Source organism: Castanea sativa, chromosome 12 (assembly GCF_040712315.1).
Source record: "Castanea sativa cultivar Marrone di Chiusa Pesio chromosome 12, ASM4071231v1".
Lineage (NCBI taxonomy): Eukaryota > Viridiplantae > Streptophyta > Magnoliopsida > Fagales > Fagaceae > Castanea > Castanea sativa.
Genome location: NC_134024.1, coordinates 12,542,938 through 12,569,234, shown reverse-complemented (window position 1 = coordinate 12,569,234; position 26,297 = coordinate 12,542,938). Strand labels below are relative to the sequence as shown.

General features: G+C 34.2%; 1 protein-coding gene across 1 annotated transcript; it reads left to right on the top strand.

Annotated features, from left to right (window-relative positions):
• The first annotated feature begins 19,849 nt into the window (after positions 1 to 19,849).
• Positions 19,850 to 24,167, top strand: LOC142619965 (cytokinin hydroxylase-like). Its single transcript, XM_075793379.1, has 4 exons — positions 19,850 to 20,243; positions 20,615 to 20,844; positions 21,136 to 21,744; positions 23,504 to 24,167. Exons 1-4 carry the CDS (start codon positions 19,958 to 19,960, stop codon positions 23,927 to 23,929), a joined length of 1,551 nt encoding a protein of 516 aa, XP_075649494.1. The 5' UTR covers positions 19,850 to 19,957; the 3' UTR covers positions 23,930 to 24,167.
• Positions 24,168 to 26,297: the final 2,130 nt, after the last annotated feature.

Sequence of the window (26,297 nt, the reverse complement as noted above, 5' to 3'; positions counted from 1 at the left end):
ATTTGAATGGACCGAGGAGTGTGCTTTAGCCTTTCAGGAGCTTCAAGAATATCTTTCACAACCACCTATTATGTCTCGGCCAGAGGTGGATGAAGTCCTATTCACCTACATTGCTGTGGCTAACCATGCTGTTAGTCTGGTTCTGATACAGGTTGATAATGGTGTACAAATGCCAGTTTATTATGTGAGTAAGTCCTTACATGAGGCCGAGGTGCAATATTTACCGTTGGAGAAAGCTATCCTAGCAGTGGTGCATGCAACGCGTAAGCTTCCCCATTATTTCCAATCCCATACAGTTGTTGTTTTGACTCAACTCCCTCTTAGGTCAATTCTTTGAAGTGCCGATTACACGGGTAGGATTGCCAAATGGTGCACCATTTTAGGGGCTTCTGATATCAAGTATATGTCTCGCACCTTTGTGAAGAGCCAAGTCCTTGCTGACTTAGTGGCAGAATTTGCTGAGCCCTCGCTAGAAGAGAATGCTAAGAGGCTGGACATGAATGAAAAATCAGTTGGCATGATTTCACTCTAGGAACTTCTGTTATGGAAGGTGTATATTAACGTAGCAACGAACCAAAAAGGATATGTGGTGGGGCTAATTTTGGTATCTCCTAAGGGAATTACTTTTGAGAAGTCCTTAAGATTGGGATTTTCGGCCACCAACAATGAGGCTGAATATGAAGCTTTACTGGTAGGAATGGCTATGGTTCAAAAGATGGGTGGAAAAACAGTGCAGATATTCTCAGACTTGCGATTGGTGGTAGGCCAAGTGGAAGGAGAATTAGAAGCTAAAGATCCAAGAATGCAAGAGTATTTGACCCAAGTGAGATATTTACAGTCAAAGTTCGAATCCTTTGCTTTGTTACAGATTCCTAGGAGCAAGAATACCCATGCAGATTCCTTGGCCACCCTCGCGACGTCCTTGGCTTAAGGCCTACCTCAGGTCATCCTGAAGATCTGTGCAAACCTACTAGGACGAACGGTGACACCATCCGAATTCTTCAAATCAAGGTCGGACCTAGTTGGATGGATCCTATAGTGTTATTCCTTAAGGATGATATCTTGCCCGAGGAGAAATCTGAGGCAGATAAAGTACGCAGAAAAACACCTCGGTTCTGGCTATCTAAGGATCAAAAGTTGTACAAACGCTCTTTTTCTAAACCGTATCTGTTATGTGTGCATCCTGAAGCAATAGAATTACTTCTGGAAGAGTTGCATGAAGGGATTTGTGGAAGTCATACGGGAGAAAGGTCTTTATCTCATAGGGCTCTTACACAAGGGTATTGGTGGCCAAATATGCAGAGAAAAGCACAAGATTATGCGAAGAAGTGTGACCAGTGTCAGAGGTTTGCTCCTAACATCCATCAACCAGGGGGTGTCCTTAATCCTCTGTCCAGCCTTGGCCTTTTGGTCAGTGGGGGTTGGATATTGTAGGGTCTTTCTTGAAGGCAGCAGGAAATAAGAGATGGTTGCTCGTTAGCACATATTATTTTACTAAATTGGTTGAAACTAAGCCATTGTCAAATATCAGGGATTTGGATATGAAAAGATTTGTCTAGAAAAACATTATCACCAGGTTTGGAATTCCTCACACTCTTATTTCATAACGGTCTGCAATTTGATAGTAAGGCCTTCAAAAGATATTGTTGTGATCTAGGTATTACGAATAGATATTCCACCCCAACTTATCCGCAAGGGAATGGACAGGCTGAAGCTGTCAACAAGGTTATAGTTAATGGCTAAAGAAAATACTGGATGATGCGAAGGGAAGGTGGGTGGAAGAACTATCGCATGTGAAAAATGGTTAAGGTGTGTTTTTAGCGATTTTCGTGTGTTTTTAAAATTTTAATTCCTTTTGAGAAAGTCTAGAACACAATAAAATTTTACGATATTTTCACAATACTCTTGTTTTGAGTTATAATAATTATATATATATATATATATATATATATATATATATATATATAATTTCATTTTATTTTGACTTTATAAACTAACATTTTTGTTTGTTATGAAAATATTTTGAGGTTTAATCGGGGCCTTGGAAAGAATTCTTAATTTCTTTATTTTCTTCTTCTTTTCCATTTAGAGAGAGGTTGACGGAGCAAATTAATAACGGAACGACCACGGTTAATTAACTTAAAAAGGACGAGACTTGAGCATGGAGAGAAACACGTGTGGACCCTTCTTAGGGTTTAACATTTGCAATTGCAGGACAATCTTTTCCAACTAAGAACAAGTTGCCTCTGACTAAGCAAAACGAAATCAACAAAACCATTCTAATCCTGGCCAATAATGCAAGTTCAGAGATTGACTTAAGCCAATACATGATAATGATGTAGTATGAATTTGAATCAAATCATGAACTTCTATGAATTTTCTCGCAGTGTTTTACAAACATAGAAAGATAGAACCCACGTGAACTACACTAACGAACTTTTCAACACTAAAAACCTTCTACGTGTTTGTATGCGATATTGTCTTTTTCCTCTATTTTCTTAATGCATTATTTTCCTTTATGCTTATTTGATTAGGTTTTTGGCGTGAGAAAGTTGTTATGTTGGCCATTTGGGCACTACGAAATACGAATACCCTCATACGTAAGATTTTTTTGGCACTTTTACTGGTTTACAATTATTCCATGTCTAGCTAGGCGAATGGGGTATAAGTATGCAGTTTTCAACAAATGGAGAATTATTAATTAAGGAATATATTCCTATGATTAAAATCTTGAAATTATATGATGCCATCAAAGTTTTAGGGTTTGATTTGACATGGAGCTTGATTTTTACAATACACTATATATATTTAACTAGCTATAGTAATGATAGTAATGATGTTATCGTGCATTACCATTTTTTTATATATAAAAAATTCACCACATGCCTCAACAAATCAAACAGCTATGATGACAACTTATTACCTCACTATTAGGTTGAAAGTATAGGAGTATCTACTTCTTCACCTTACTGTATAGCCCAACGTTGTATGCAAATATTGCATGTTAGCATGAATGTACTGATGTACAGTTTAACAAGCAGAAATACTAGCAAAATATTCATGTGATGCATAGGTTAAATAACAAAAAAAAAAAGGTCTAATTTAATCATATTCGAAAACATATGTACATAATATAACTATAAGACTATCTAAAACTTAAAATTTTAAAAATAATAAGTAATATTTTGCATTTAATTATAAGAAGAATATTAGTTTTTATATAGATGTAATATAAGTTTTATTTTAAATTCCTTAAGAGGGAAATACACAACTCTTATGTTTCCGCGTTAAATACAAAACCCTTTTAAGGTTTTGACTTTTGAGTGCAACAGTATTAGATTTTTTTTATCTAATATAAGTGTGAATTCTAATTGGTTTTAAATAATATGTAACAAAAATCAAATTAAAAATATATTGTACTAATATATACAAACAGTGGTGGCTCTAGGAATTTTTTTTTAGGGTGGTTACTAAAAAACTTAAATTATACAAAACTTAATAAAGTGAACTCAAATTCTTATAATTCTCAAGTAAAGGTGTTCAACATTTTTATTAGGGTGGTCAAAATAGTTTAATTTAGTATATAATATATTTTTTTTAAGTGTATATATATATATATATATATATATACACATTTTTTTCAAGTCAGGATGATCACAGAACATATTAGTTTAAAATAATTACTTATATAATTTTTTTTTCATGTATAATTTTTTTTTGACGAGTGTGGTACCACCCTCACATAAAAGTAGAGCCGCCAGTATTTACAAATTGTAAAATTTATTAGACAACGTAATAGATTGCACATAGCTAGCGATTCGTGTGATATCCCATATTGATTGGATATTTTTTGAGCATTTGTCGTAAGAGTGGGTATATGTGAAGTCACACATCAAAAATACACATGGCTGACTGGGGATTTATTAACGATTATAAGGGGTTTCAATTGCTATTAAACTAGACTTTTAGAGTTCTAGACACAAATGTGATTTGTAGTTTTCCTTGTTACACTAGTCAATTGGTTGGCTCCTTTGCGGAGTGAGTATTAGGTTCAAAACCTTAATGTAGCCATTCCCAAAAAAAAAAAAACGGATAGCATGTAGTGGTTGCAGCTATAGAGACCTATAGTTTAGCATGGCCTTTACCTTCTTCAACACACGGGGAAGAATAATATAAAATAGTAAGAACAATGGAGAAGAGTCAAAGTGTCAAACCTCAAGCTTTGACGTTTGAAGGTTCAAATCCTTTTAGTTACTAGTTGCTTCATTTAATTAACACCATAAGCAATGATCTCATCTAGTCCGCCACACGTGTTATGATACTTAATGATTTTCATTTAGAGTCTATTTGAGATTCGCTTATTTTATTGAAATTGAAAATTTTTTACTGAAAGTATTATAAATAAAGTTAAAAATTAGTTGAAATAGTACAGTGAGACTCATGAATAGTGCTTAAAAGTATAATAGAGTTTATAAATAATAGCAAAAATAAAAAAAAATAATAAAATAAGCTAGTTTTTTAATTTAAAGTCAAAACACATGCTTAACAGCAGCCCACTTGGATTAAACTTTGCGATGTACATAACTAGAATTTCGTTGAAAAGTTTTCTTTACATAGTTTATATATATATATATATATATATATATATATATATATATAAAAGAAACTTTTTACTTATTCCGCCCACCCAGTAGCTGAGCAAATATTCAAAACACGTCCTTTTTGGTGTGTAAGTCTTTTATTCCGTGAGCAATGATCTCATACCTCACTAAGGGCCAATAATTCTGTAATAAAATAGAAGTGGAAAAGCCATGGTGCTGAACTTATTATACATAGGATAAGAGATTTTATAAGTAACATGGAATTCTTATTCGAGTTGTTATTTTCATCAACGTTATAGGTCGTAGGTGGGAGAAGAATAATTGTGCACTAGTCCATCATGGTCTTTGAAAGTTTGAAGCATGGAGTACTGTTTGTATTGCCTATTTACCTATATTCCAGACACGTGTTTTCTTACTTGAGTTACTCGTTGACTATGAATAATAGTCTAGGTCACAACTTTGGACATAACTTATTAGAGTGGTCAATTACGGTAATAGTAATAGATATATATAAATAGTCAATGATTTTAACAAGTTGTGGTAAAAACTGTGTTTTTACACTTTTCGTCTTGAGTGCAATTGTCTTTGTGGACCCTATTTGGTATTTTAAGATATTAGGTTTACTATAAGAATGGGCTCTAAGTTGTGATTCTCACATCTTTCGTAAGATAATTATTTTAACATAGAATTCTTAAAATATATTTATATACGGTAGAGTGAGTTATTGATTTTTTCTCATACCATTAATAATTTAAATAAATACTAAAAGTATTAGTCAATATTTGTTGGAATGTCGATAATTGATCAAATCTAATTTATTTACTTCACGTGCTTCAATGAAATCTCCTGTTAGTATAGCTCAATTACTTTTTAAAAAAAAGTAATCATAAATAATTAATATTAAAATCCTTTTTTACTCTTTTTCCAGCTTGTAGCTAGTGAGTACTAGACTCTAATCGACATAGAGCTTGTGCTTTGTTGGTCTCGTTGTTAATAACCATCGTAGGAAAGCATGTAGAGAATTAATCATATACTTGAACAAAGATGGGTTAATTCATGCATGCATGGAAATTAATCATGTGTATTGGCCACGGAATGGCCACGGGAGGACAGCTGTGTAAAAAGAGAGCAAGTTTGGTTCGAAAAAAGTTTGGTGCCTTTTAAAAGCGTAAATGGACCTTTTTGAGTTAATTAACAATTTTCAATTTCACCAAATTGAAAATGTTATCAAATAATTTCTAAAAAATAATTTTTTTACCTAAACAAATGGAACCTAAGGCATGATTCCAAAAAAAAAAGAAAAAAGAAAGGCATCTTTCTTGTTCTTTTTTTCTTTTTTTCTAAAAAAGAAAGTAATTATTTAAAGAGGACTTATATATTGCCATTTGATCAAAATTATCTGAACAAAACTAGGTTGATTTACTTTTGCTGCCGCAATTTCTTCATTTGATCAAAATTAAATATTCGACCCACAAGTCAATGGTCAGTTTTTTTTTTTAATCTTTAAAAGAATAGAGAAGTCAGTACGTTTACATGTAAAAGATTATCTGAACAAAACTAGGTTGATTTACTTACTGCCGCAATTTCTTCCTCTTTACTGTAAACTCTATTGGATTCAGCTTTTCCGTTTTCACGTTTCAGTTTTCACGTTTTGCATTTTTTTTTTTTCTCCTGCTGCAGCTGCAGGGGACAAATGCGCAGTGTGCGCACTGTGTGCCACTGTGCATGTACTGTATATACACTATTCATGTACCTTTTTATCAATTTTTTATTAAAAATAGGTCCCGCATCACTATTTACACATTTAAAAATTATTTTGCTATAAGATTTTCAGTTTTCAGCAATAAGTTCTATCCAAACGAACCCTTAGTCTAACGTTTCTTTCTTTTATTTTTTGGGTTGTGTTAGGTGCCGGTTAACAACATATTTTGTTGTAATTTTTCAATTTTTTTAGCAGCTTTTGATAATTTTTTTTTAATCTATTTTGGCAATTTTTTTAACAATTTTTTTCTTTTTTTCTTTTTTTCTCTTTTTTAAGTAAGATCAAAAAGAAAAATGTTACCTGGTACTTGTTAATATATCCCTTATTTTGTTGCTTTTCTTTTTTGAAGACATCGTCCATTACTATGTACCGAAGTGAAGAGACAAAGTGCCATTCAAATTTGACAAATCCATGTCCACTGCACGCTACTTTAATTTTGTATCACAGTAGGCGTCACAAGCTTAATAAGAGTTTAATAATATTATAATAATGTCAGGGGCATTATATTTTTTACCTTTTTTTTTTGCAACTACTAATATGACTTGTTGTAATGGAAGTGAGATTACTATCGCAATCCATCATTAACGACATTTTTATCATGCATTAATTATAATAGGTTACATCAAGCTATCAAAAATTGAAAATAAAAAATATGGTAAATTGTAAATTACACCCCTAAAGTTTGAGGATATTTAGATTTTACAGCATAAAGTTTCATAATTTGAATTTTACCCTCTAAATTTTAGAGTTGTTTGGATTTTACTTCCTAAAGTTTGGAAGTGGATTTTATACTCTAAAGTTTCAGAATTTGAGGGTATAAAATCCAAACACCTCCAAATTTTGAGGGGTAAAATCCAAATTTTGAAACCTTAGAGTGTAAAATCTAAATTAGCACCACCAAACTTTAGAGGTGTAATTTGCAATTTACCCTAAAAAAAAATTTTATTCATCTAAACTTATGGATAATATTATGGTGTACATTTGATTCTCTAAATTCCTCTACTCTCACCCTTTCCATTGACATTCCCTTGAGAGGTTTATTAGTCAAATCCTTATCTCACCATAACTATATCAATGAGGAGGTATTTTGGTGCTTAGGAAGCATTTCAGAGAGGACCAATTCATTTGGTTGATGCAATGGGTTTATTGCAGGATCCGGAAAGTTAGAAAAGACACAGTTAGGCTTAACCAGTTAGTAGCAAGAGCTTAGAGGGCTCAAGTGCATTGGGTAGACTAGGTTTGGAGGGTCTTTTGTTATTCGTGTACTCCAACTTTATTCTCTAATGGATCATTTCACCGCTTGGAAGGCGGCGGAGAGGTTTTTCGCCGAATTTTTCGGTTTCCTCTTCGATAACACGTGCCGGTGTTGTCTTTGTATTTGCATTTGATGCAGATTGGTTAAGGGAGAAGAAGCAAAATTTGTAACTCACAATTACTTCAACTTTTCCAGGAAACCTAAGTTTCACAAGAACACTAGGCTAGTAGGAAAAATAATAGAGAAAACCTCTCTAACAAGCTTTCATTAATCAACACATAACAAATAATCAACCTCTCTATAAAGAGTATTTATAGGAATAGAATTTCTCCTACTCTTTTTAGGAAAAGAAATAATAAACCTACTTCTACTTGAGAAATGAAAAACAATTTAACTAGGAAAAGAAAAACAATTAAAATATTAATTCAACTAGAAAAAAGTATTTTAATTAAAATTATAAAAACAAATAAATCCTAATTCCACTAGGAAAGATAAAACAACATAAAATATTAAAATATTTTCTTCTCCCTTAATCAATCTGCATCATTTTGTTGGGGTTGGGGAAAACTCGTCCTTGAGTTTTGTAGCAATCTTCCACGATCAATTGGAACCCCAAATAATCATCTCCATCCTATTCTTCTGTGCAAGACAAGACGAATCAATATGCTATTTATCAATCTTTTCTCACTCATAATAAATCTTGATGTACGAATTTTTATTCTTGACCTCTTTTGCCACAGTGGGATATATGAAGCAAGTACTAAAAAAGTATCCATGCACACATCCATAAACTTCATATTTCCTCCTCCACAAAGATTACTTAAAATCACTCATTCACGCCTCTTGTTGACCTCTATCAGTTCTTGTTCAATAAAATCCTCGAAGGGATCAATAATGTTTTCCATTAATCTTTCCAACTTAATGTTTACTTTATTACCAAAAACATTTGAGAGAAACTCATCAACCTCAATGAAATCATAGTGTTCAATGTGTTCAAGTTTAAGCTTTAGTAGATTAAAACTTCGTTCATCAATTGAGAACTCATCTGCTATTGAACAAACCAATTGTACCAACGTATGATTGTAATTAGTAAAATCAATAACCTTTTGTTTCTGAATGCCGAAAGTCTCATCGACGATGTGAGTTATGGGCTCACCTCATATGTATATGACTTTATTTTTATCAAGCTCAATCTTTTCTCCATGACTAAAATCTTCAAGATAGTCATCATAAATTGGCGGAGAATCCCAATCTACTAGACAAACTCTTTCAATGTATTCATCATCCTCTTTGATATCGCAACCCTTCTGCTCGATATCAAGATCCTCCTCCTCCTCTACAAAACATGGATTTGGATGGTAGTTTTGAGGTTGATTTCCAATAGCTAAGGCGGTGAGCTGCTTTGAAAGCGCATCAAACCACTCCTTCATTCGTTGAAAGAACGCCTCTGATTGTGCATCGCGTGCAACCTCATCGCATTCATACACGTCATCTATGGCAATAGGCTTTCCCCCATATACTCCTCTTTGTTCCATAGTAGGAACCTAGCCTAGCTCTGATACCAACTGATGCAGCATAGACGTATAGAAGCAGAATCTGTAACACATAATTACTAAAACTCTTACACATAATTACTAAAACTCTTCCACAAAACCTAAGTTCCACAAGAACACTAAGCTAGTAGGCAAAATAATAGAGAAAACCTCTCTAACAAGCTTTTATTAATCAACACATGACAAATAATCAACCTCTCTATATATAAAGAGTATTTATAGGAATAGAATTTCTCCTACTCCTTTTAGGAAAAGAAATAATAAACCTACTTCTACTTGAGAAAGGAAAAACAATTTAGTTAGGAAAAGAAAAATAATTAAAATCCTAATTCAACTAGGAAAAATATTTTAATTAAAATTATAAAAGCAAATAAATCCTAATTCCACTAGGAAAGATAAAACAACATAAAATATTAAAATATTTTCTTCTCCCTTAACCAATCTGCATCAGCATCTCTCTAACCCTTACTCTTACCTTTTAATTGATGTTGTCTTGTGATTAATTATGGGGTAGAGTTGTGTATTTGTTTGGGTGTTTGCTTGTACCTCTTATTCTGCACATCTACTGTTTAGGTATAAGCTTGTGTTGGTTATTTTGAATTTGGGGGTCTAAACATTCACTAGTATTTTGCAAACTAAGTGAGATTTCAATTGGTATCAGAGTGGGTACACTTTGTCGGATTTCTATATCCTAAGTGTGGTCCTTGACCCTTAAATGGATAGGTCTCAATCCCTAAATGCACCTCCCATCTTTAATGGGAGTAATTGCACTTTTTGGAAAGTGCGTATGCGTGCATTCTTGTGTTCTATTGATGAGAGTATTGAGACCGGATGGACTAGGCCGGAGGTTGCCAAATCCACTTCTGATAAGGCAGCCCTTGCAACAGCCAATGCTAATAGTAAAGTGTTAAATGCTATATTTTGTGGTGTCTCACCCGATGAATTCCACAGGATCTCACATGTTACAATTGCCAAAGAGGCGTGGCAAATCTTGGAGACCACATATGAAGGCACCAAAAAGGTGAAGGGCACCAAGTTACAAATGCTCACCACTCACTTCGAGGAATTAAAGATAAGCGAAGATTAGTCGTTCAACTCCTTTTATGGAAAGCTAAATGAAGTGGTGATTGGTAAATTTAATTTGGGAGAAAAGACGGAGGACTCCAAGATTGTGAGGAAGATCCTACAATCATTGCCGGAGAGCTTCCGTGCTAAAGTTACTGCAATTGAAAAGAGTAAAGACCTTGATGAAATCAAAATTTAAGAACTCATTGGTTCTCTTCAAACTTATGAGCTATCTCTACCATCACAAAGAATGAGCAAATCTCTCTCTCAAGACGATTAATGAGAGAGTGAAAGCTCAAGACTCCTCGGATGAAGATGAGATTGAAAAATAAGTGGCGTACCTTGCTAAAAACTTCTGTAAGTTCTTAAAATTCAAGAAGGATTGGAAATCTGGAGAGTATGCTAGAGTAGCTAAAGCAGCCATAAGAAAAATGAAAAGAGCTGAGCAAAATTACAAAAGTTTTCTAGTACGGTGTAAGGAGATGAAATGTGAAGTTGAAGCGCTAAATGAAGAACTAACCAAAGCCTATTCCAAGATCAAGTTTCTAGAGCTTGAAGTCATTCAAGCTATTGCAAAAATGGAATGGGTGGCTTCAAAGAAACTTGATAAGGTGCTTGCTTGTCAAAAGCCCTCTTCCGATAGAAGCGGCTTGGGATATATCGGTGAAAGTAGCTCAAGCGCTAATGTGTCCAAGGAGATGAAGTTTGTAAAAGCCAAGGAACCAATCGTACCAACTCCACCTGTTGAGAAAATGAAGGTTGAGAAGAAGCCAAATGCAATCAAGAAGCTAAATGTGATTGCTCAAAAGGTGTTGACAAAGCCTTCAAATCTATTTGTGGCCAAACCAAAGCCAAAAGAGAAGTCTCTTCCGAAGGCTCAAAGAGGTCCTCAAACTAGAACTGTCAACCAGACCTATCGACCTGCTCAACCCGGCCACCCCGCCCGCGTCCGACCCACCGCCACCCTATCCGACAACTCCGGTGGTCAGACACGAGTTCCGGACTCGCTAACCCGACCCCACGCGGGTCGGTTGTTGGTTTTTTGTTTCCAAACACGTGACACTCGACCCGTACCAAATCCTTTATCCTTTTCGGCGAAGTATTACGATTTTTCGACCAGATCTGGCGAGATCTCACCGTTATCCGAAGAAATCGTTGAGATCTGGCCAAATTTCTGCTTGATCTATACGAATTCGGCCAGATCTCGACGGATTAGGCCAGCTTTCGCTGGATCAGGCCAAATTTCATCCCCGGTGATAAACTCGAGACCGACCCGAATCAACTCGAAATCAACGAGACCTGAACTGAAAAATCCAACCAAATCTCCAGGTTAGTTTCGAGTTAATTTTTTATTCACCCGCCCCATTCGGGTCAAGTCTGAGTTAGGTACCAACCCAACCTAACCCGACTCATGGATAGCCATACCTCAAACTTAACATTTTTACCACTATTGTGGAATCCGAGGACATACTAGGCCAAACTGCCACAAATTTCAAGCTTTGAAGAATGGCAGTCCTTAAAGGCAAAGAAGGCAAGGAAAGGGGAATTAGAACCCTAGGCAATCTAAAGACGAGAAGTGGATCCCGGTGTTGGTGAGGTGATGAAGATGATAGACATCATCACTTTGTGTTTGGTAAGCTTCACCCTCAGGTTTGAGAATCGCAACTCAAGTACCCAATCCTCTAAGGATATCACCCCAAACGCACGTGTCGTGTGGATGAAGAAGGATACTCATGCATAAGTATTAAAAAAATGTCCATGCATCAATTCTTTCAATATGTAGTGTCATTGTTGGTTGTTTGCATATGTTTGTCTTTCTAGCATGTTTTTAATGTTTTTGCTGTTTCTATAGCTTTGAATGTCTGCTTTTTTTTATCAATCTTTACTTGCTTTGTGTCAAAAATCTAAAAACACATAAAAAGTAAAAAATTCAAAAAGTTTGATCAGCATTGTTGTGTTTTGTCACACGCATGTTTTTCCTTGTACCTTTGTACAAATGGCTTTGTGCATTTTCAAGCGTAGCTTGTTCTTTATGCACTCATATCATTGTGGGAAAAATCTTAAAATTTATGTGATTGTTGTAAATAGATCTTCAAATTTGTCATGAATTAAGTCAATGGCTTTGCTGATCTTGAGACTTGCATAAACTTGTGCCTATATATCTTCCCACTCTTTTATGTTTTTGTTCTATAGCTCAACAAATGTCAAATCTCAAAAAGAGATAATGAGTTACAAAAGCCATCGCACATACTAGTATTTGACTAAAAAAAAGGAAAGCGACTTGTATTAAATTGTATGGTGCCCAAAAAGCCAAAGGTCGTTCATCATTATGAAATATCATAAATTTCAAGCATCGATCTCAAAATGAGATGTATTGCTCTATGATGATCAAATGTAATGTATTGTAAGAACCAAATGAAATGCTTCAATGTTATGTAATCAAGTTTTGTGGGAGGTCATATATTCATATTTATATAATTGAGATTGGTCACTCTTTCTAGTGCTATTTGTGTATGTCTTGGTTGAATTGATCATTGAAATTTCACATTAGACTAAGAACTATCTCACATTTGGTATCCACACACATCACACATGTCTATGTTCTATGAATGCCTTATTTATTTGTGTGATTGTACTTGAATAAATGAGTTGTACTTACTTAATCATATGTTGATCAAACACAAGAAGATTTTTGAGTATTTTAGTTTATTTTGGAAAGTATTTTTGTTTTGAAAATTTTCAAAAATTCCAAAAAAAATTTACAACTCTGTTTTGTCAACTCACTCGCAGGTCAAGCCAGTCACGAGACCCCAGTCGTGAGCTTACTTAGAAGTTCTCATGACTCTTTGGCGAGTCAGTTCCCCAATCGCGAAAAATACTTAGAAAAATTTCAAAATTTCTGGGTTTTTAATCTTTTTCGTGACTCAACTCGGCGACTTGTTTTCGAGTGGAAGCTCCAGTCGCAAGTTTACTCAAAAGATTTTGCGACTCCCTTTGCGACTTGTGCACGAGTGGACTTCCTAGTTGCGAAAAACAATTTGACAAATTTTTCAAAATTTTGTCAAGGGTTTCTGGCGACTCATTTTGGTGACTTGCTCACAAGTCATTCCAGTCGTGAAAATTGCGTGTTTTGCACAAATAGGGTTAAATCCAAGACAATTTTCAAAAACTTTTTAGTTGTCTCTCGCATCATGTGGACCTCATTGTCTTGTCTGCCTCTCCCTCTCCCAAAACCTCCATTTTCACTCACAAAACCTCTATTTTCCTCTTCAATCCTTCATCAATCTTCAAGAAAAGGTATGGGTTTTCTATTTTTTTCACTGTATTTCAAGTTTCTAGCCCTAATTTTCTTGGATTTTGTGTTTATGTTGAAATATGGAAATGTGGTTGTTGAATACGGATTTGTTGATGTGTTGTTGAGTTTGATTTATGGGTTTTGTTACTTTTGTTAGTATAATGCTTATTCTACATGTTTTACATGTTAGTTCTTCATTTTTGTGCATTATACTATGTTTTGTGTTGTGTTGTGTTGTGCATACCATGTTCATAATAAAATGTTTATTGATGTTTAGGTGTGCCCTAATTTGTACACTTTTGCATATGATGCACACACACACGCACACACACATACACACATTGACATGTTTGAGTGCTTAATTCCATAATTATATCATGTTTTGATGATTTATGCCTTCACATGTCAATTTTTTTTTTTTTTGAATTACTCTTCAAATTCCAGTTTTTAGGGTTTTAATTCAAAAGTCTCTGGTTTGGGACTAACATGTTACTAATCAAGTTTGTTATCATACTTTATGTACTGTTTTGTGGTATTTTCCACTCTATTTTATAGATGGCTCCAAAGAAAACCACTGCTCAGTGTGGTGACAAGAGGAAACGCATGGATGATACCCGATTTCGCTCCACCCAACATTTTGAGCGATATAACCTGCACTTTGAGAAAGCTCCAATCATTCAAGAGCGTTTTGTGGATCTTGTTGATCTCAAGGACTACTTCATCCCAAGCTGTTTTGCGGATAGAGGATAGGAAAAGCTTCTTCATGATCTCCCTGTGGTTGTAAACCATTGATTTGGGAATTCTACGCCAATGTCATTCTACAAGACGATTATCGAGATTGTTCGGTTAGAGGCCATAAATTCACCATAGGAGTGGAGGACATTGATGGTGTTCTTGGACATAAAGACATAGAGCATGACTTCACTCCTTTCAAGGACAAAATGCTCTCCATAGAGACGGTTCAATCTCATATAGGTGGTGTTAGAGAAGGAAAATGTCTCAACACAAGCACATTAACTTTGGACTTGAGATGCCTTGCCTACATCATGATGGCCAACTTGTATCCAGTAAGGAAGTTAACCACCATCAACAATGCTAGAGCCATCTTCCTCATGGAACTTCAGGAGAATATCTACATTGACATCAGTGCTCTGCTCATGCATTCTCCATCATTGCCAATGCAACAAGGACAACCTCAAGGTCTAAGCTTATCTTCCCTAGTATAATCATGAGGATCCTTCATGAAAAAGGTGTGGAGACTCCACAAAACATCAGCCTCATGTCTACACCCCTTGCTATCAATACTCTAACAATCACAAGGAGCAAAGTTTGTCTTCTGGGCGATGAGGAGGAGGTTGATCCTACACAAGAATAGCCTATGAACACCAAGACTGAAGCAAAAGGACAACCATCATCTTCTACACCAAGATGTGGTGGTAGAAGGAGCAGAGCCTTATCTTCAGCAATGCCTCCAAATGCTTTTCAGATCATTCTTGAGAGGATTGATGATTTGAGAGACGTCCAAACTGAGCACTCCAACAAGCTGACCACCATTCAAGACCAAATCAACTTGCTCACAACCAAGTTTGATAGCTTCACGAACCAGCCTTAGCCCTTTAGCCATTCTAGTAAAAAAAAGGGAGGAATATGTGGAGTAGCTCTTAAGGGAGCTTTACCTTGAGGGGGAGAACTTTTAATAGTTTTTATAGTTTTTAAATTTTTTTTTTTTTTTGGCTATTATAGTTTTCATAGCACTTACTCTAGTACTTTATGGTTTAGTACTTTGGTTTTAAAATACTTGGATATTATGTGTTATGGATGCTTGAATGTGTTAGTTATTAATACTATGTTTTAGTTTTGTACCTTTGCTTTTATAGTTTAGTACTTTTAGTTAATGTTATGCATTTTCTTTAGTACTCCTCTCTTGTGCCCTTGTCGGATCTTGTATCCTTGATGCAATTGCTTTAGTGGTATTGCATCAGTTGAGTATTGGACATGCAAATGATACTTTGCATTGAGCTTATTAGCTTGCATGTCCGGATGTTCTTCCTCGTGTGAATGTTCATTGTGGTCACTAAGTATAGTGATTGTTCTTGTATGATCAAGCTATACTTTATTGTTTCTTTCATACTTGCTTGATCGCATTATGCTTGCTCCATATGTATTCCAAGATTTCTACTTAAAATGAACTTATGTGATATTGTTTTCAGGAAAATTTGTGTATATGGTTCGAGATATTCTCAGAATTTAGAGTTAGGTGTGAGCAGTGGTGGCTCTAGGAATTTTTTTCAGAGTGTTCCTTAGGAAGCATAAATTACACAATCTTATTTTTTTTTAGCTTTTGGGTAATTAGGTTTGATTCAATGTTATTAATTTCATTCCGTTCCAGTCGTAACAACCAGAAAATACCATGCTGGTAAACAAACTGAAACAGTAACCCACTCTATTCCACTTCGAAAAAAATTTCGGGTCTTTCCAGTCTATTTCGGGTGTTTTGGTAAATACTGGCTGAAATTCAAGATTTGGCCGGCATGAAGTTTTACTTTTAAAAAAAAAAAAAAAAAATTGTTCTTAAAACCAAAACAAATTTGCATTCTATAAACCAAAAAAACCTCAAAAGGAAAAAAATGAAAAGAAAAGAAATGAACAAAGGTACCTGTACGGCTAAAAAAAATCGTATTGAGAAATTTAAGACTCAAAACTTGAGAAGAGGCACTAGTATTGAAAGAAGAAACAGAAGTTATGAACAAGGAAGAAGGAAAAACGTAGATGTAAAAGTGTAGATGAAAATGTGATAAAATTTAAAAGTATGAAGTGTAAAAATCGAGGAGACAGAAAACGTGTATGGTTAAGAATAAACAAGAAAAAATAACTAAAAATAAGAAGTAAATAATATATGTCTGGTGAGGAAAAATAATACTGTAATAAAAAATAATAAAATGTTGAAAATTATGTTGTATTGGGCAGTGTGCTGAGTTGAAGGAATCAAGCCACTGCCTAGCCGGTAGCAGTTTTATTATATATATATATATATATATATATATATATATATATATATATATATATATATATATATATATATTCCAGATTTTAGTTCAATTTTTTTTGAGTTTTTTCTTTTTACTTAAAAGACCCTAATATATTGTTTTTTTTTTTAAAAACTCAAAATGATAGAAAACTTTATTGAAACGAAATAGAATACAAGTAAAAGACTGAGGCATTAAGCTCATCTAGGGGGAACAATAAACCATTAAAACATGTCCCCAGGGAAAGGACCAAAACAAAGAGTAGCCCATAGGCATTACACCCCTGTCCACTACGCTATCAGACCTGTGCTGCCATCATCCGTTGAAAGACTTTAAAATATTATTAAATTGCTCAAATTATGGACCAAAATTTAATTTTATTGGCATAAAAAAAAATTCAGGTAATCCCAAATTTTTTTTAAAAGGTAAATAAATAAAAAAATTTAAATTTTTTTTTTCAGGTCAGGGCCATAAGGTGGCACCGCCACTGGGTGTGAGTGAGTTTTGGCAACTGTTCCCAACTCACATTTTAAGTCTAGAGTCTGTTTTAGGGTTTTGTCATGGAATAGCTAAATGGGAGATTGTAAGGTTAAATTTATTTAACCAATTGTTGGCTTGATTCCGTGCCAAATTTGCTTGTAATTTAAGCAATTAGATACTCTGTATATAGGTGGGATAAATTTAAGGGTTGTGTGAGAGAGAGTGTGAAAAATTCAAGTGTGTGTGCATTTAGAGGTTTCTCGCGAGTGACTCGCGACTAGCAACTTGCCAAAATGCCACACGTGTGAAACATGCAGGAAGTTGAAGGGTCACAACAGCTGGAGCACTACAGGACAAAAAGTACGTCTGGCCTAACAATTATCTCGCGACTCGTTCCAATCGCGAGAGTGAGTCAACAGAATGCCCTGTTTTGCTAAAAAATGACTTTTCACATTCCTCACGTATCATACTATAAATACACTTATACCCACGAAATGTAGAGAGCTTCTAGAAAGAATTTTGAGAGAGAGAAACCCTAAAGAAAATCAAAATTGACTAATCCACAATCTTAGACATTTGATTCTCCAAATTCCTCTACTCTCGCCCTCTCTGTTGACATACCCTTGAGAGGTTCATTAGTCAAATCCTTATCTCACCATACCCATATCAGTGAGGAGGTATTTTGGTGCTTGGGAAGCAGTTCAGAGAGGACTAATTCATTTGACTGATGCAATGGGCTTATTGCGGGATCCGGAATGCTAGAGAAGACACAGTTAGGCTTAACCAGTTGGTAGTAGCAGCTTGGAAGGCTCAAGTACATTGGGTAGAGTAAGCTTGGAGGATATTTTGTTATTCGTGTACTCCAATTTTATTCTCTAGTAGATCATTTCACCGCTTGGAGGGCGGCAGAGAGGTTCTTCGCCTAACTCTTCGGTTTCATCTTCGATAACACGTGCCGGTGTTATCTGTGTTTGCATCTCTCTAACCCTTACTCTTACATTTTAATTTCTGCTGTGTTGTGATTAATTATAGTGTAAAGTTGTTTATTTGTTTGGGTGTTTGCTTGTACCTCTTATTTCGTACATCTACTGTTTGGGTATAAGCTTGTGTTGGTTATTTTGAATCTGAGGGTCTAAACATTCACTAGTGATTTGCACACTAAGTGAGTTTTCATAAGCCAACGCTGTTAACATTTTTTTTTTTTTTTAACATCATCATCATCTTCATAGCACAAGTGTAAACAAGCACAACTGGGCAACAATTTAATTTGTTCTCCATTGTTGAAAAGAAATTAAGGACAAACTCTTATTTTGTACAATTTTTTAATATAAAGCTGAAAGTTCCACCCACAAACAGAGAAAACCATACCTCAGAAGAATGCTACTAATGTGGTTTTGCATCTTCAAATTACGCTGCGATTTAACAACAATTGAGAACCAAAACATGGGATAGTCTTGTAATTTGGATGATGGCTGCCTGGTTGTTTGTAATGGGTGGTTGTGCTATTTGGAAAGGCAATCTTCGTTTTGGGTTTAAAAGAAAGGCACATCAAGTGCTTGGATGTAAGTTTTAATCTCCATGGTAGATTTGTTAGTAGGTGATGTAACAATTTTTGTTATAACAAAAAAAGATGTATTTTTAGAAATTTACTGGAGATAAGCTAGATCCTATTTTTAATTAAGTTTAAATTATATATTATATTTAAACCATTATTTAGAATCTTATCACAATCGTAATAAATGTCTATTAATAACATTATAATAAATTCTTATCAATAACTACTATAATTTATATTTAATTTTTAATAGAGAATCACAATCAAAATAAATATCTATTAATAACTATCATAATTATCAAATCATAGGCAAAAGGTGAGAAAAAACCTTATTCTTCTTTTTTTCTTTTTTTGAGAAACAAATCTTCTTCTTCTTTTAGATAAGATTTTTCGGTGTATTACAAGAGTTGGTGGCTAGTTGAGTTAACCGTAGATCATTTTGTAATAATTACAAACAAATAAGTTAGTGAATATTATTCTTTTTTTTTTCTTTTGTGGAAATTATGATTCAGATTTATTTTTTTATCATTAGCCACATGGAAAATAACTATAATTACCTTTCTAAGAAATCACCTATACTTGGTACTTTTCATATCAAAGGGCAATGTTAAGAAGCACCTTGCGGTCCTTGTTAACATTTCATTTTTTGTATTTCACTTAAAAAATGAAAAAAAAAATTGTCAAAAAATTGCCAAAATAAATAAATAAATAAAAATTGCCAAGAACTAAAGAACTGCCCAAACCTGAAAAAACTATCCAAAAAATTATCTAAAAATGTGTTGTTAACGGCCCCTTAACACAGCCCTTACATTAATGGCAATCCTACTCTTATTGTTTTATTTTTTGAGTTTCCAAGAAATCATACGATGGCTTTACTTCTCGTGGTCCACATGCAACGTTGTCAAAATGCAAGAGCCCGTCAAACAAGCCAACGTGGTAAACACCCATTGGTTGAAACCAATGGGATGGTAGGACGGTTTCCACAGAGAATGAGAACTCATCTTTTGCCGTGATGGGCTGGATTTGGAACCTAGAGTGATTGACAAAGCAAACAAAATAAAATAAAAAAGCATAAATTATTAAAATTAGAGGACTGCAAAATAAATAAAGAATATTCAAAGTGAAAGTCTTAATTGTTCAAAGGGGTCAAACCTCCGACATTCTTGAACCCCGAAATCCTTTTCTATAAATACCTACTTCATTTTTCTTAACATCCACCAACATATAAACAAACTATTAGTGCTTTTGAGTTTTGAGAGACACTATATACAAAACCATTAGTGCTTTTTGAGGCTTGAGAGAGACTATACAACAAAGCCATCAGTGCTTTCACACAAACCACAAAAGAGAGAGAGAGAGAGAGATATGGGGTTGCTTGAGCTGGCTCCAGGTTTTAACATAGCCGTGTTGTTGGCCTTTTTTCTCTTCCTGATCACCTTAAGAGTGTTATTTTCTTGCTGGATTTCACCAACTCTTAAGTATTGGAAAATTCGGAGAAATGGATTTGGAGGACCAACTCCAAGTTTTCCTTTTGGTAACATTAAGGATATCGTTAAGATGTCCGGTGATTCTTCGTTGCAGTCTTCGAATTCTCCACATGATATACACTCAAATGCTTTTCCCTACTTTGCACAATGGCAAAAGAGTTATGGTGAGCTCCTAGCTAGCTAGCTAGATATATATTGATAAAAGTAAAACAATATATGTGCTGTCAAATTTGAATCAATATTTGCATTCAGTCAAAAATATTATATTTGTATTTTATATATATATATATATATATATATATATATATATATTTTTTTTTTTTTTTTTTCATTTAGAAATTATTGGTAATACAATTGTATGGAAACACAAAAATGATCGAAGTCCTTTTGACAAGGTATATACTACTAAAGGAGTTCATCAACTATATACACTGCAAAGAGGTTGATTTTTTTTTTTTTATGATACTAAAATTTACATACTAGGTATTCATAAAATTTTATGTAGACTAATATATAAGTGTAATTTGTGGTGCAGGAAAAACGTTCATATACTGGCTGGGCACAGAGCCATTTTTATATATAGCAGAACCTGAGTTCCTAAAGAAAATGTCTGGATCGGTCATGGCAAAGAGTTGGGGAAAGCCAACCGTGTTCAAAAATGATAGAGATCCTATGTTTGGCAATGGTTTGGTCATGGTTGAAGGAGATGAGTGGGTTCGCCAGCGACATGTCATTACTCCTGCATTCAATCCAATCAACCTGAAGGTCTCTCTCTCTGTTCCTGATCTCTCACCCAAAATGGAAAAATATCTAGCTGATTCTCTTAGAATCTAGAACTAAATTTCATTATAGTACATCCATAAAAGAAACAATAATTGGTCAACGAATTATCTTTCATTTAGAGTTTTTTTTTTTTTTTTTTGTTCTTACAAACATTAATTAGCAAAATATAACTATATACTTCTCCTTTTACTTCTGAAAGTTAGTCTCTAATGATTTTATTTCCATTATGTTAATAATTCCCACTAAAGATCTAAACTGTCCTTTGTTTTCTAGGTTATGGCAAGCTTAATGGTGGAGTCAGCCACTAATATGCTAGATAATTGGACTACCTTCATTAACTCAGGAAAGACAGAGATTGATGCAGAGAGCGAAATTATAAAAACAGCTGGAGAGATCATTGCTAAGACAAGCTTTGGTGTAAGTTACAAAACTGGCCAGAATGTGTTAGAAAAACTAAGAGCCCTGCAAGTGACTCTCTTTAAGTCTAACCGCTTTGTGGGGGTCCCTTTTAGCAAATTCTTTTGCCCTAAGAAAACCCTAGAGGCCAAAAGACTTGGCAAGGAAATCGACCAACTCTTTTTATCAATCATAAATGATCGAAAAAAATCGATTAAAGGTAAAACTCCACAAGACTTGCTAGGCATATTGCTTCAAGGGAGTCCTGTTGATAGCCGATTAGGAAAGACATTATCACAGCAGGAATTAGTGGATGAGTGCAAGACTTTCTTCTTTGGAGGCCATGAGACAACAGCATTGGCAATCACGTGGACGCTGTTACTTTTGGCCATGAATCCAGAGTGGCAAGACCAGTTGAGAGATGAGATCAGAGAAGTTGTTAAAGATGGAGAGATTGATGTCAATACGCTTGCTGGACTAAAGAAGGTATGATAAATTTTTTTTTCACATCATATATCAGTAGCACTGTACTTGTGTCACGTGAATTTGTTAGCTAGATATAGAGGCGCAATTAATGTCTTAAGGTACTGTGTATAACAATGAAATATAAGGTAGTAAAGATACATTGTGGCGATTAACACACACAAAAAAAAAAAAAAAAAAGATACATTGTGGCTGTGATTTTTTTTTTTTTTTTTTTTAAATATGGGAATTAAGGTTGTAATCCTTGAACAGCATATATAGAGGCCTAGAGTTTTGGGGATATGGTTGCCAGTTAAGAAAACCATATCATCTTAGAATTATTATAGAAATAATCATTGTTTTTGGGGTGGGATAAGATAGAACCAACCAACTACAATACATCAGCAAATCCTTCTTTGTAATTTATATGACCTAAAACACTAATTGCTTTAGTTTATGGGATAGACATGCATGCAGTTGATCACATACACGATCAATAATGGTGAGAGAATTTATGCATTATTTTTAACTTTTCATAATATTTATCACTCAAACATAAAGAGACTTCTGTTTAATTTGGTCCATTTTTTAGAAATACAATATTGTTCTAAAAATTTCCAACCAAAAAAAAAAAAGGAATAAAAAGGGTCACTCAAAAACTTTGAGTGCATTATGGGTTTGAAATACATTTTGATATATATTTTAAATTATTTTTTAATGTATATTTAAAAAAAATGCCTAATTAATTATTTATTTACTTTTCAATTTTTTAAACAACTATCTCAAGTTCTAGAGAAATAAAATCATTGTTTTAATTTAGATATGATCTGATTTTGGATTCAAGAAATGGAGAAGTAGAGAGACAATTATATCATCTATTACATGCAATCAAGGTTTCACAATGAATAAGAATCACACACTCATATATAAACCCTACATTTTTTGTAAAAGAAGAGAAGGGGTTAAAAATTATTCTTACACAAGCCTAGTTAATGTCTTAGAAATTTATCCCTTCTTTTCTCTCTCTCTCATTCTCATAAAAATAAGAAAGGAACCGACCTATATGAAAAGAGGTCAATGATAGGTCAATGTTGGCAAAAAAAGAGTGGCCAGCTATGCCAGGAGTTAAGCGCGTGGGGGCCGAAGCACATGATTATTATGGCTTGGACTCATTTGGATTGTTGGATAGAAGAGCAGTACCTACTGGTCATTGTCACGTAGATACTACTAATAACTAGCATTGCAAATTCAACAATACCCCACTTTAGGGTACTATGCCACCTCCACACGCCCTACATTGACATTTGTTATCTCCCTATTGGCATGACCGTCCAAAATCTTTATTTCCCAGATACACTTTGCGTTTTCTACTTGGGTCTCCGTCCATGTACAACCAGAGCTATGGATGGATATATTGAGGCCTGCCGGCCATGAATTCTGTGTTTTTTTTTTCCACTTTTTATTTGGATGGATTTTTTTCCCTCACTTAATAATAATTTTCTTTTTATAAAATATCAACTTCAAGAGTTAGACTTAAGTATAAAATTAATAAACAAAAATCACAAAACCTAGGCATAGTTACTTAGGTACTTAGTGAATAAGTTACATTGATGAAGTTAAGTATCCTTGATAGAAAGATAAACTTGTTTACACGTAGTATTAGTTAATGCAATTATATGTTTGAATTTGAATTTAAGAACATGCATGCATAGATGAGAAGGGTTTTCTAGTTTGATTTTTTACTAAACCATGTGGAATCTTACAAATGTAATTGTTATTGCAGATGGGATGGGTGTTAAATGAGGTTCTTCGACTTTACCCATCAGCACCAAACGTACAAAGGCAAGCGAGAGAAGACATTCGAGTGGATGACCTAACAATTCCTAATGGAACCAACATGTGGATTGACGTGGTGGCCATGCACCATGACCCGGAACTATGGGGTGAGGATGTGAATGAGTTCAAGCCAGAGAGGTTCAAGGGTGACATGTATGGAGGGTGCAAGCACAAGATGGGGTATCTGCCTTTTGGGTTTGGAGGAAGAATGTGTGTTGGTAGGAACTTGACGTTTATGGAGTACAAGATTGTCCTAACCCTAATTCTCTCTAGGTTTTCTTTTACCCTCTCCCCAACTTACACTCATTCTCCTGCTATTTTGCTCTCTCTAAGGCCTAAGTATGGACTGCCTCTCAGATTTCAACCCCTTTAGACCAACTAGTTCGACATACCAACACCAACAGATTACTTTATTGTTCTAGCTAGTAAAATATAAACCACATGAAGCATTTGTCTTTCTTTTAGCTCGAAATATATATATGTTGAATGAAAAGAATTTATTAATTACTTCGTCTCTTTTTATGTACCAATATATATAACAGGTAGTCCTGCCTTCATTGTCAATATCTTTATGTCATATTTTTAAATGGTGGCCTGAAATGAATTGTCCTATTGATTGCTCTCATATGAGATAAAGAAAATTATATATAAGTAGGTCGTTGTGACATTTCATTAATCATTCCAAAGTATATGCGAGCTCTAGCAACTTGAAGATTCCATGAGACCTGGCAACAAAGCCTCATTGGTCATTAAGATCATCCGATAAGGCTTGGATTCGAAATAGCAAATCATGCTAAATTCAAAATATCCTAAAGCCAACCGAAAGAGTTACGGTAGCTAGTAAAATAGAACTATATTCGCATACACATGCTTAATCAGGAGCTCATAAAAATTTTGACACCGACACTGTGTCCAAACTGTACTTTTAACCAAAAATTATTTTCCAACTTGAGAAGCATATTCAACCTTGAATGAAATTTGATGGATTCAATAATGTTTCAATCAATAAAACTTTTGGCAAAGAAAGATTTGAAAATACACAATAAAGTAAAACTAATGCAAATAGAAAAAACAATTAAGAAATATACTTGGATTAATCAAAAAACATTATAAACGTAACCAAAGCCTCTTGTGAGGATTTTACTAATAACAAACAATTACATAGAAGGCCTAAACAAACAATTTCATAAAAAAAACATAATAAACGTAACTGAAGCCTCTTGTGAGGATTTCACTATACATCATTGTTAGTTTCTTTATGACCTTCTCCTCTCTCCTTGTGTATGTGTGTTAAAAATATTTAGTATTTTTTAAAAAAATGCTTAAGTAATTCTTAGATACTCCCGAAACATAAAAAATCAAGTTTTTTTCTCTCACATTCATAGTAAGGTTCACTTATTAAACGTAAATAAAACCTCTTATGAAGATTTCACTAATAACAAACAATTATATAGAAGGCCTGAATAATTCTTAAATACTCACTGAGTAAGGAGAATGTTACTGCCTCCTCTCACATTCATAGTAGGGTTCACATATTAAATTTATGATAGAGTCCACCATGAATGTAAGAAAATAAAGCATCATTTCATTATATTTCTAAAATACCTAAGAATTTTCTATGGTGAAGACCAATGGATTAATTCAATACTAGTTTTACAAAGGAAAAACTAAAACTTAGGGGAAAAAGCAATAAAAACGACTTTACTCCTTGAATAAAAGACATCTTGAAGAAGTGTTGGTGTTCAGTGCTTTCTTAAAAGCAGCCCTCAGTGTGGTCCATATCTTTGGCCAAATAACAACTACTCAATTTGGCTGTTTTGGTCCGTTACTTTTATCAACAATGATACTCGATGTTGGTTTCGATTTCATTATGTTGATGATTGGAGTGGTCCCGAAGAAAGAGTGGTCTCGATTTTAATATCGAGATCACTCTTTGATCTCAATCTTGAGACCACATTTTAGTCTTGATGTCAAGGCCAGATTGAGATGGGCGAGCCAAGAGCTTGCACTTGCTGGTCCTGCCAGGTGAGCCAAATCATTGTCCCATCTACTTATATATTGAGATTATTTTTTGAAATAATAAATAGTTAAACACATTTATATCTATACAATATCTAAAAATTAAAACGTAGCATTTAAGCTTGTTACATTTTTTTCGAGCCACATCATTGGCCACATCATTTTTTAGTTTCTATATGTTTCTCTAATTTTTTTTAATATTAAATATATTAACCTATCGATTTTATATATTCATTTTAAGCGGTTTTTTTCTAATAATATCTTTGATAGTTTTAACTTTATATATACTTTGTATTTACACATTCATATACTTTAAAAATATTTATTATTGCTACGCTCTTGTTGAGCCACATTAAATTAACTAGCATTTCGGTCAATTTAAGTCTAATTTGGTCTATTCAGTCCAATTGTTTTATTTGGTCCATTTCGGTCCTGTACAGTCTCTCTCGGTCCACTTCTGCCCATTTCCGTGTATAATATGTCTGTTTTGCTGTTGATTAAGTTTTGTTCCACCACAACAATACAACCATCAAACAAAAATAAACAGAAACGAAAACGCAGCTATAGTTTATTGTTAACTTTGTAGCCTTTGTTTCTAAAAAAGAAAAAAAGAAAAAAAAATGTGTAGCCTTTCAAATCGACAAAGTTGTGCAAGCTGCTTAGCTGCGCAAACCATGCGGCCACAAAATTCTGAAATCTGTTCTGGTTCTTTCTACAGGTCA